Raw genomic sequence first — 12459 nt, forward strand, 5'->3', positions numbered from 1 at the left:
ATCTCCCTAGCTTTCTGGACTCCTATAACTGCATAGATCTCATCTCTGAGAGAGTCACCCACCCCAATTGGGCCTGAGAACAAAGCAGAAACAACCCCATTCTCATCCCTAAAAACACCCCCAAACCTGGGCAGAGCTAGCAATCTCTTCCCCCTTTCTCAACAAGTCATCTAGAGTGAAATCAGTGAATAAAGCTGAAGACTTTAACCATTGTGTCGCCCTTAAGTGGGTTAGTTCTATTACATTTTCAACACTCCTCTCCCTTTCTGAGAAGATTCTTGAGTTTCTTTCTTCCCACAAAGACCAACACACAGTAGCCCTTAAGCATCTCCACATGATCCTACCACTTTTCAAATGCTACCTGAAAAAAGAGGAAGAAAATAAATTTTGCACTTTCAATGGGGGATTCCAGCTACACCCAAAAGGGAGAAGACCCATTCCCAAATTGTTCTAGCAAAATGGCAAGTAACTAAAAGGCAATATCCAGTCTCCACGTCAACTTTGCAGAGAATGCACCTATGGCAAGTAACTAAAAGTGACCCTATCTCAAGCTTATGCTATGGTCAGTAGTGAGGAGAGTAGGAGATAGGTCTAGATTGCAAAAGCCCAAGCTGATCACTAATCTACCGGAATGAAGCCAATGTGTACCACTAAAAAGAAAGATGTGAGTGAATACTATAAGAAGCCCAAGCACACGAAGAACACCTGTTGGAAGCCACATCTAGAGCTTTTACCTCCTAGATTCAATAACAATAATATTGGTAAGAAGAACAGGGGTAGGAAAGGTAGCAATACTAATGTAGCCACTTCTAAGTTTGAGAAAGGATCCAGTGATAAGAAGTCTATGGGGGAATAGCTACAGCCCAAAGCAGAGTAAGAGAAGTATGACCCATCATCAACCACTTAGAATCTACTACTACAGTTCCTACTCCTCCAAGCAACAACTCTTCTTCAGCATATGCCCACTCAAGTATTCCGTATTCGTGCCACTGTGAATCAAGCTTTTGTCTTAAGTAATCGTAGGATCCCGTGGACAACTGCCACGCCTTAAGTGCCACATTTTCCTTATTCTTGTGCTTTGCAGGATTTGAGTTTGAAGAGAGTGATTGGGAGTGGTTGTAAATCTGGTGGCCTTTATATTCTTTATTCTAGATCCACATCACCATCATTTCATTAGTCCATAGGGTTTGGTACTATTACTAGTGAGAATGAAAACTATTTGGCCTTTTGGTCATGTGTCTTTTCCATATATAAACAGTTATTTCTTAAATTATTTGATGTTGGTGCTATAAAATATCAATGTGAAGTTTGTAAATTTTCTATACACTATCGAACATCATATCCGTTCGGTAATAGAAGTTTTATTCCCCTTGATATAGTTCCTTCTAATCTTTAGGAACCTATACCTACTACCTCCATATTTAGTAATCACTATTTCGTGACTTTTGTTGATGATTGTACTCATTGCACTTTTGTGAAAATGGGGAAGAGCATGATGCAAGGAATCTAATATTGTTGGTGAACCTTTTTGAGAGAGTGACAAATTTAAAGGTAAACCTTAGCAAGAGTTTAGTTGCTGGAGTCGATATGAGTCAATCTGAGACTGAAATTTGGGCTAGGGTGCTAGGGTGTTAGGGTGTAATTCAAGTGGGTGGCCATTGAAATTTGAAAGGAAATTAGCGGGATGGAAGAGAAACTACATCTCCTTGAGAGGTAGGACAACTCTTATTAAATCCACATTGGCTGGCCTTCTGGAACCAACGACACTCCTTTGGTGTCCTGGACTTTCTTCCCACGAAAGATTCCTTTTCGGTGGAATGAAGAGAAGAGAGAGAAGAAGCAACCGCCCTCTCTAGAGGCCTCCAAACCACATGGAACTTGAATCGCCCCTTACAAAAAACCCAGAGGAACCCTAAAAAAATAGGGCGCCACTACCTAGGTCAAAATTGAAGAGTCCAACAAAATTAGGACTCTTCCCCTTTTTCCAGTTTTTCCTGATTCTGATGAGAAACCCTAGACCAGGTACAGGGCATACAGATCCACCAAGAAAATCCAAAAACAGAGCTCGCCTGAAAGCTTCGATCAGCCTCTTAAATCTCCATGCAATCGGCCGATCTAGGGCTGCAGGAACGAATCTCTTCAAGAGCCTTCAACCTGCTCTGATACCAAGTAGAAAACCTTATGTGCTGATTTCTGCCAAGCTTCTTGTGAAGGAAGAGTAGAAAGTTGGGGATTTCAGCAAGAGATAGAGGAAAGGGAAGAAAAGAGAAGAAGGTCGACTAGGATAGATTTACTTAACCCTAGCCGCCAGCCCCTCATTCTATTTAAAATTAACTTAAGTATGAGATATTACAAAGATGCCCTTAGTAGGGCGGAAACTCAACCTAAGTAATTACAGCTCTTTAAAAAATAAAAACTAATGGGCCTAAGGCCCAACAACATCTTAATTTAAAAGGAAATAAACTAAACACAAGTCGGCCCACTCAACAGTTTCTAAATTGAAAAAGACCTTTTATTGGTTAAAGCAGCCTCCTAGAACTTGGTTTAAAAAGTCCAATGGTACTATGAAGAGAATAGTGTACAAATAGAGTCAAGCAAGTCATACCCATTTCATTATGTAGGAAAAGAATTTGAAATTAAAAACTTCATAATTTTTTTATAATAAACAAAAAAAAAGAAAATTCATTGATTGATAAAAGTACATCCAGGAGCTGATGAGAGGTCACTAACAACAAAAACATAAGATAAAAACAGAATATCAAAGACATGAATATACGAAATCATTCCAAAGATTCCAACTCTAATAATGACCAAAGACCATTCTCAAGAGATTCCTTTGACACCCCCTCAAATTCAGGTAAAATTAAAATCAATTCCAAAATTCTCTTTCCACTGGACAAAACAATTTGATCCCAATGCTTCAAATAGTCTTCAAAGATTCTTCTGTTTCTCTCCTTCAATATTTCCGAACAAATAGCAAAAGGAACATAGTTCCATGCAATTTTTTGTTCCTATTCCTTTTCAAGAATAGGCCAACAAGAAAATATTTCTTTTGGAGATCTTAGATCCCAAATATCAAGATTAAAAATGATGAAGAAGTACCTAAATGCACTTTGTTGAAATAATTTAGTTGTCGGTGTTAGGGTCTGTTTGGCTAGTTAAATCGTTTTTTATTTCTATTTTTTTACTTCTGTTATGTTTGTTATTGTACTCACTTGTAGCGGGGGCACAAAGGTCTTTTCCCTTGTTATTTCTGCCGCCCTATATATATTATAATAAAAGCTGGCACCGCCAGTACTGTTACATTGCCAATCCCTTCTCTTCTCTTCTCCCTTCTCTCTTCTTCTTCTCTTCTCCCTTCTCTCTTCTTCTTCTCTTCTCTTCTCTTCCTCTTATTTCTGGCCGGCCACACTATCAAGATGGTATCAGAGCAGGAATACTGACTGAGAGAACAGATCAAACAAACTTCACTGATCGAACAGATCGAACAGACTTCACTCTTCCAACTTGCTGAATCTGGGCAGAACAGAGATCTGAATCTGGACTGAGGAAAACAGATCTACAACTAGTACAGTCCTTCTTTTTTTCTCTTCCTTACCCTCCTTGGTCGCGTACCAAGTGAAAAAAACAAATGAATCTGGGCTGCTGAATGCTATCAGATCGTTATATCTCTGTTTTTTTTGGGATCGTGTGATCCTGTTCCTGTGTTAAGGTGACTGTAGGTCAAGGATGACCTGTTATCTCAATTATTTGGCTTGATTATAAGTGTTAAGGATCTCTCCTGCTGATTAATGTTCTTAGACATTCTGGAAGGCTGGTAGGTTGGGACTGTTAAACCGTAAAGGGCAATCTGCCGAATATTGCCCTTTTTGTCCTGAAATTGGTACTGTTTGTGCTCAGACTGATTTCAAACCCAAGTGTGTGGGTGTGGACTGAGTGAAGCATTTTTTTGTGGAGTAAGGAGGGGTCCTAAGTCCAGTGTTTGGGCTGATTGTCTGTTTTGACCATGTCGTCTGAGAATTCTGCTACTTCAAAGATTTCAGGGAGCCACAATGGAGTAAGTGGGGGAATGGATATGAGTTTCCCCATGGCTGTTATTCCCTTTGATGGTCTGAACTACCTTGAGCGGTCTAGGGGAATAAAACTCTACATCACTGCTAGGGGGAAAATAGGATACATCAATGGGAGAGTGAAGGAACCGAAGTATGGAAGTGTTGAATATGATAGGTGGAACCAAGAGAATAGTATGGTGATGTCTTGGCTCTTGGTTTCCATGCTGCCACAAGTAAGGAAGACTTTTATGTGGGCTGAAACTGCTTGTGAGATATGGGAACAAGTGAAGTCCACCTACTCAGAGCAGAGACACTATGCCAAGATATATCAACTGCGAGCTGAATCCTCTACTTGCAAGCAGGGGGAGAGGAGTCTCTCGATGTACTATTCTGATTTGACATCGATATGGAAAGAACTTGATCACTATCAGAATGTGAATTGGAAGTGTGATAAAGATGCAAAGGCATATAAGTCACTTGTATCTCAGCAACGAGTTTTTGCCTTCCTCCTAGGGCTGAATCCTTCGTATGAGTCCATCAGGGTGCAGATCTTGGGTAGTAAAGGCTTGCCATCAGTTCAGGAGGTGTATGCCTTGGTGCAGTCAGAAGAGAGTAGAAGAAGTGTGATGAATGGTGTAGAAGGGGAGTCAGTTGCCGTACCTGTCCGGGGAAATTCAGATACAAATGTCGGAGGTGGTTTTAAAAAAGGTGACTCAAAAAAAAAACAAATGATAAGAGCAAACTTTGGTGCACTCACTGCCAGAAGACACGACACACGAGAGATACATGTTGGGATATCCATGGAAAACCTAAATGGGCACAGGATTTGGGTAAGAAGTCAACACCTTATCAGGGCAAGAAATCAGGCCAGCAAAATCAAAAAAGGTATAACTCAACTAATATGGCGTCGACAGAGACTAGTCCTTTGGTAACTCAGGAGAGGCATCCCAGTTCTGACCCCAAGGAAGAAATTATCAACTCCTTTCGTGAACATTTGGAATTGTATGGTAGGACTCTTCGTCAGATAGATTCTGGTCCTACTCCCTCTACCTCTTTTGCATCTACATCAGGTAATGCTGCCACTGCCTTCCATGTGTCATCTCATACCATTGATTCTCCTTGGGTTATTGACTCCGGAGCCTCAAACCACATGACCGGTAAGTCAAATTTATTTCAGACATATAACCTTCTCTCTGGGAGAGATAAAGTGAGACTAGCTGATGGTTCTTTTTCTACCATAGCTGGCCGAGGTACCATACCTCTCCCACTTGGCCTTACCCTTCCTAATGTACTGCATGTTCTGAAATTACCTATTAATTTGCTGTCCATTAATAGTCTAACTCACTCCTTGAACTGTTCAGTCACTTTTTTTCCGTCTTCATGTGTGTTTCAGGAGTTGGCCTCGGGGAAGACGATTGGTAGAGAAAGCATGGTGGATGGTCTCTATGTGTTGGAGAATAATGTTGGTCTTGTGGCTACAGAGTCCATGAGTTTGTCAAGTGAGAGTCAAGCCTATTTATGGCATACTCGTCTAGGTCATCTTTCTTTTGAGTCATTAAAAGTTATGTTTCCAAAGTTGTTTGAGTCCTTGTCAGTGAGTCAGTTACAGTGTCAGACATGTCAATTGAGTAAACATTGTAGAAGTTCTTTACCTTTACGAAATAAAAGATCTGAATTTCCATTTCATATTGTTTATTCTGATGTTTGGAGCCATGTTACTCTACCCACTGAGGCTGGATATAAGTACTTCATTACCTGGATTGATGATTATTCTAGATACACCTGGGTTTACCGTATGCAATCTCGAGATGAAGTGCCAAAAATTGTGAAAGACTTTCAACGCATGGTGTTCACTCAGTTCCAAACGAAAATCCATATCTTCCAGTCGGACAATGCGAAGGAATACTTCCATAGTGATCTCACGGAGTTTTTTGCTTCGAGTGGGTCACTTCAGCGAAGCTCTTGTGCCAGGACACCACAACAAAATGGTGTTGTTGAACGAAAGAACCGTCACCTTCTCGAAGTAGCTTGTGGCTTATTAATTCATATGAATGTGCCAAAACGTTTTTGGATGGATGCAGTCTTGTGTGCTACATACATCATCAACTGCATGCCCTCTCAGTTACTAAAGTATAAGGCCCCACATCAGCTTTTGTTTCCTACAGCTCCGTTGTCCACCATTCTGATGCGTGTTTTTGGGTGTCGTTGCTTTGTCCATAACCTGTCCCCTACTCAAGGTAAGCTTGATCCTCGGGCTATTCCCTGTGTTTTTCTTGGTTACCCTTTATCTAGAAAGGGGTATCGCTGCTATGATCCTACCTCTCGCAAGTACTATGTCTCCATTGATGTATCTTTCTTTGAGACTCAACCATTTTTCTCAGTTTCTCCTCAGGGGGAGAGTAGGGTTGAGGAAAAACAGGCGACTCAAACTCAACTACCTCCTTTACCCGATCCTCCTTCATTCCGGATTTTTCATCGTCACCATAAAAGCCAACAGAGTTCAAGAGCCGTGGAACCTGACACCATGCAACCAACATCATCGGATTCACCAAAGACAGATCCGTCTCATCAGCCAGGTACACTTGCTCCTATTGATATGTCTATTCCTTTAAATGTTGATTCACCTGTCATCAATGATCTTGATATTCCTATTGCTAAGAGAAAGGGTGTTGGGTCTTGTAACACTAATCATCCTATCTCTAATTTTGTGTCCTATGATTATGTTTCACATTCATTCCGTGCATTCCTCTCTTTTGTGGACAGTGTCCCCATTCCTAAGAATGTGGCAGAAGCTTTGTCTAAACCTGAATGGACAGATGCAATGCAGGAAGAAATTGATGCTTTACACAAAAATGGCACACTTGGGAGTTGGTGGACCTTCCTGAAGGGAAGGAACCAGTGGGTTGCAAGTGGGTGTTCACAGTGAAACACAAGGCTGATGGAACTGTTGAAAGGTACAAGGCTAGACTGGTAGCAAGAGGCTTTACACAGGTATATGGAGTGGACTATGCAGAGACTTTTGCTCCAGTAGCCAAGATGAACTTTATCAGGATCCTTCTTTCATTGGCAGCAAATCTTGACTGGGAACTTCACCAATTGGACATCAAAAATGCTTTCTTGAATGGTGACTTGGAAGAGGAAGTGTACATGACCCAACCTCCAGGATTCTGTGCCAAAGGCAGTGAACAAAAGGTGTGCAGGTTAAAAAAATATTTGTATGGGCTGAAACAATCACCTCGGGCTTGGTTTAGTAAGTTCCATTTAGCAATTCAACAGATGGGGTTCAAACAATGCCAGTCATATCACACTCTATTTGTGAAAAGAGGTGAAGGGAAAATTGCAGCTCTTATTGTGTATGTGGATGACATAGTGATCACAGGAGATTGGGAAGCTGAAATACGGAGACTAAAAAAATTCTTAGCCACTCAATTTGAGGTGAAAGATCTAGGCCCCTTACGTTATTTCCTTGGAATTGAAGTTGCCCGCTCTCACAAAGGCATCTTTATTTCCCAACGGAAATATGTACTAGATCTACTAGAAGATACAGGCAAGTTGGGGATAAAACCAATTGACTCACCAATTGAATCTAATCATCATCTGGGAGACAGTCAGGGAGAGTTTTTGAAAGATGTGAAGAAGTTTTAGAGACTCGTAGGGAGACTTTTGTATTTGTCTATGACCAGGCCTGATATTGTTTTTGTAGTCGGTGTCCTTAGTCAGTTCATGCACAATCCTAGGACAACTCACTTTGAAGTTGCAGAGAGGATCCTGAGATACCTCAAGAAGTTTCCCGGAGTTGGTTTGTTGTTCCAAAAACATGGTCACTTAAAGGTGGAAGTATATACTGATGCAGATTGGGCGGGAGCAGTCAATGACCAAAAGTCTACCAGTGGGTATTGTGCCTTTGTAGGAGGAAACCTGGTCACATGGAGAAATAAAAAACAAAGTGTGGTGGCTAGATCTAGTGCTGAAGCAGAGTATAGAGCGATGTCTCATGGGGTTGCTGAAATCATGTGGATAAGAAATCTGTTAGGTGAATTGGGTTTTGCAGTGAGCAATCCTATGTCACTCTACTGTGACAATAAAGTTGCCATCAATATTGCTGCTAATCCAGTCCTGCATGATAGGACGAAACACATTGAAGTGGACAAGCATTTTATTAGAGAGAAACTTGTAAATGGAGAAGTGTGTACTCCATATGTCAGCTCAGAAGAACAACTTGCAGATATCTTCACCAAAGGTCTTCATCATGTGAGAACAACTTGCAGATATCTTCACCAAAGGTCTTCATCATGTGCGGCACAAAGATTTGTGTGACAAGTTGGGCATGATTGACATCTATGCTCCAACTTGAGGGGGAGTGTTGAAATAATTTAGTTGTTGGTGTTAGGGTCTGTTTGGCTAGTTAAAGCATTTTTTATTTCTATTTTTTTACTTCTGTTATGTCTGTTATTGTACTCATTTATAGCGGGGGCACAAGGGTCTTTTCCCTTGTTATTTCTGCCACCCTATATATATTATAATAAAAGCTGGCGCCGCCAGTACTGTTACATTGCCAATCCCTTCTCTTCTCTTCTCCCTTCTCTTCTCTTCTCTTCCTCTTATTTCTGGCTGGCCACACTGTCAAGACACTTCAAGTAACAGCATTCAAAACATAAATGCATCAATTTCTCCTCTTCAGCAAAACATAAGTAGCATCTCGCCACCAGCAGAATTGCCCTGCTTTTGATGTGATCCTGGGTAATAATACTATCCAATGCAACTAACCAAGCAAAAGCCTCCACTCCAGGGGGAATGCAGTTTCACCTAAACTCCTTTCACCTCCAATTTCTCCACCTGATTCCTTGCCCAGGCTCTATAAAAAGAGCCTTACAGAAAATATGCCATTCATTACTCTCTTTCCATCACTTCTCTCTACTTGCAGTTCCACCACTGACTGTAATTTTGCTTATAGTTCCAGAAACTCCTTAACCTGCCAATCAAGGAGTGGTCTTCTGAATTTTGGACTCCACACCACTCTTTCCTCTTCCTGCCCAACCTATAAAGTCTTGGACACAAAGCACAAAAAACTGCCAATGCCCAACCAATCATCTTCCCAAAACATAAGTTTGCTCCATCCCCAACCTTTTACGAGATTACGAGACATGGTACAAGAATGTTGATTGAAAACATTATTCCCTCGTATGACAATTTCAACTCCTTTTAGTCCCACCCAAAATCCAATACACCATACTTACAAACCACCACTTTTCTCCATAGAGCATTTCTTTACACACCAAATCTCCTCCCCAATAGCACCCTATTAAAAACCCTTCCTTCTTATCCCTAAACCACCACCTCTCTTATCCCTGCACACCCAATCCCACTTCACTAAATGGAACATTTTTCAACCCCTTTAACACTCCATAAGAATTCCCTCTGCATCTTCTCAATTGAATCTGCCAGTGGTGATGGTACTTTGAGCAATGATACATAATATACTAGGAAATTAGATAAAACACTCTTGATAATGTGATTCTCCCCCCAATGGAGACGAGAAGAGGGAAGTTTGTGGATGCAGAGAAGTGGAGAAAGGAGGTACAGATTGAAGCTAAGAGATTACTACTTAAAGAAAGCAGAAGTCAGGTACAATGCTCTCTGAAGATAGGGAGAAGATGAAAGCTACCATTTTTTCTGGTCAGAGATGTTGTACTGTGGCTGAAGGGCTTTATTGATGGTGTCATTTTTTTCCGTTAGTGCACAAGGGTAGAAGAGCTCCATGCGCTCATCAGGGAAAAGGTACAAGACTGTGCTTCGATGGAATAGGAAGGGGTGGTTTATAACGGTGGCAGAGTTCTTCAATGGAAACAAAAAGCAAATGATATGTCTACCAGAGGGTAAGGAATATGAAGGATGGAAATTAGTTTCTGAAAAATGCAATAGTACCTTGCTCATGCTGAAAAGGAAGGTTTAGAGAAGGAAGTTGATGAAGTGGCTGTAGAATAGTTTTCAAGACACCAAGGCAAGGCTAGGCGATAGGGGGCGCCTTGTCGCCTAGGCGATGGACTTTTTTAAGTAAAAATCACATATCCTAGGGTAGTTCCCTAGGTTCCATAACCAACTTTCTTTAATAACTATCCATAATTTTCATAAGAAAATTATAAACTTCATGTTTAAGTCTAGAAAATCAACATATTTATGAGAAGAAAAAGAAGAAAGGAAAGAAAATTCAAAAAATATAGGGGCTGAACCCCTATTTTTGTTATAGGAAAAGAAGAAAAGAAAAGGTGGAAGAAGAAATGTGTTGATTAGACAAAATTTTAAGTTCTTCCCTTATTGGTTCAGATTTTGAAGTCATTGAGGGTTCAATACAGCAGTTAGCAATGTTTGTGTTGATTAAATCCTAACAAATAAGAAAATAATAAAAAGAAATTAGTTTATAAACACAAAAAATGAATATTTTTCTTTAATAATGTCTATTTTATAATTATAATCTCAAAAAAATAACAATTTAAAAGTATTTTATTACACAGTATGCAAAACTGCTTGGCAACTGGGTGAGGCAAGCCTCCAAGGGCGCCTTGTCGCCTAGGCGTCGCCTTGACAACTATGGGCTGTAGACAATGGCTGCCTTAAAGGGGTGGAGAAGAACCCAGTATCTATTAAGGGCGATTCCTGCTCCATAGACGATCAATATAAGGAGCAGGGTAATGTAATTATTGCTAGCTCATATAGAACACTGAAGCTGTCAATGGAGGTGGAGATTGGAAAAAGGGGATTGGGAGAAGAGATATATAATTACTGCAAAGGTGAAAACAGATTGGAGATCAGTTCTGGATACGTGGTGGAAAAGTTTCAGATTAAGAACAAAGCTACAACACTACCTTTCTATGATAACAGAGCCATTGTTGCCAAAGGCAATGAGGTGATGGATGTCTCAACGGTGAAAACAGAGGAAGGGTTTGTACTGTTTGAAAGGTGGAAATTGTGCTGTAACAAGAAAGAGATAGAGGAGATGCATACTATTGTGAAAAATGGTGGGGTTGCCATTTAAGCTTTGGAAGGAAGAGATAATGGCCAAAGTAGTAACAGAATTAGAGGGAACCCTGGAAAATTACAGTTTCATTGATTTGTTTGCAGTGAACATCAAGATGGTTGGAGTGAAACTGGAGTACATCCCCAGATCCTGTGACCTGTCAATAGAAGGGTGATGGCAGAAAATCTGGTTAGCAACCAGAGCTGAAGTGTGGTTGCGGGAGGGATGCTCCAAGGGGGAAGACGAAGCTGAGTTGGCTAGGTGGTTTCCACGTGGCAGATTTATGGAACTTGAACCATGACTATGATTTTCAAAGCCCAGCTTAAACAACAGGAGACAAACTAGCCAAGATTATGTTAATAAAATACACAGTAAAATGGCAATCCATTTTCTGACTATCAGGCATTGTCATATGCTCATTTCATACAGATACAAACAGTACAGGGAAAAAACATAAATCATAATTTAGTTCTTGTGATACACAGCTTATACTTTATACTTACAAAATTGTACAAGGCCAGCAATATCAGGCATCAACTAACCAGATAGAATGTTAACAAAGGCAAGAAATTTGTCTGTTCATGTGTATTTAGATAGAGATATGTACCAACAAAAAAATATCCAAGGGAACAATTTTATTAACAAATGTAGCAACCATATATATTTTAAACCACATATGTTGATAGAACAAGTCTAAGAAGATACTTCCAACCAAAGCACAAACTTACAATCTTTCCTATTGGGAAAATCCCAAATATACTAAAGCAGATAGAACCATCTTTGTCGCCACTGCATAAGATGTTAAAACGTTGATGTGAAGAATTTGATAGTTCTCTAAATGAGTCTTCATTGTCATCCATGAACCCAGTATCCCCAGACACCAATCCAGGCACCCGAGGAACTCTTGGAGGAGCAGGGAAGAAACGGGAGGTACGGTCTTCATAAGTTAAGAAGCTACCACTGTCATCCTGAATGAACATTTTAAATTAAAAAAAAAAAAAATCTGAAACTCTATTAGAGAGAATACCCAATAAATAAATATATATATATATAATTGCTTTCACAGTTCAGTGGATACAACAAAAAGTAACATTAGTATGGAGGGCAAAAAAAGAAAAATAATAAAATCAGTAGTTTAGCCTGCAGGTGCCAATGTATATGAAGGAGGGATGACAAAATTACTTTCAAAATTAAAATGTACGCAACATATGAACATACTAAGTACACCGCTACACAAGCATATCAAAAGTAGATTTTTGCCTTGTTTATCAGAAGGGGGATATAGAAAAATGTAGATACTAGATACTCCATAAATTCAGTCATAATCAAATAGTGGAGGATTTTTTTTATCAAAAAAAATAGTGGAGGGTTTTTTTTCAAAGATAAAATAAA

At 40.0% G+C, this 12459-nt stretch overlaps 1 protein-coding gene across 1 annotated transcript in view; it reads right to left on the minus strand.

Moving 5' to 3' along the window:
* The window catches only part of APC4 (Transducin/WD40 repeat-like superfamily protein), a 97907-nt gene that overhangs the window by 75253 nt on the left and 10195 nt on the right, over positions 1 to 12459 (minus strand). Inside the window, exon 5 of the mRNA XM_010261521.2 lies at positions 11796 to 12035. Within this exon, the coding sequence (XP_010259823.1) occupies positions 11796 to 12035 (240 nt within the window). The remainder of the gene's footprint in view (positions 1 to 11795; positions 12036 to 12459) is intronic.

This window comes from Nelumbo nucifera, chromosome 2 (assembly GCF_055504915.1).
Source record: "Nelumbo nucifera cultivar China Antique chromosome 2, China Antique-T2T, whole genome shotgun sequence".
NCBI lineage: Eukaryota > Viridiplantae > Streptophyta > Magnoliopsida > Proteales > Nelumbonaceae > Nelumbo > Nelumbo nucifera.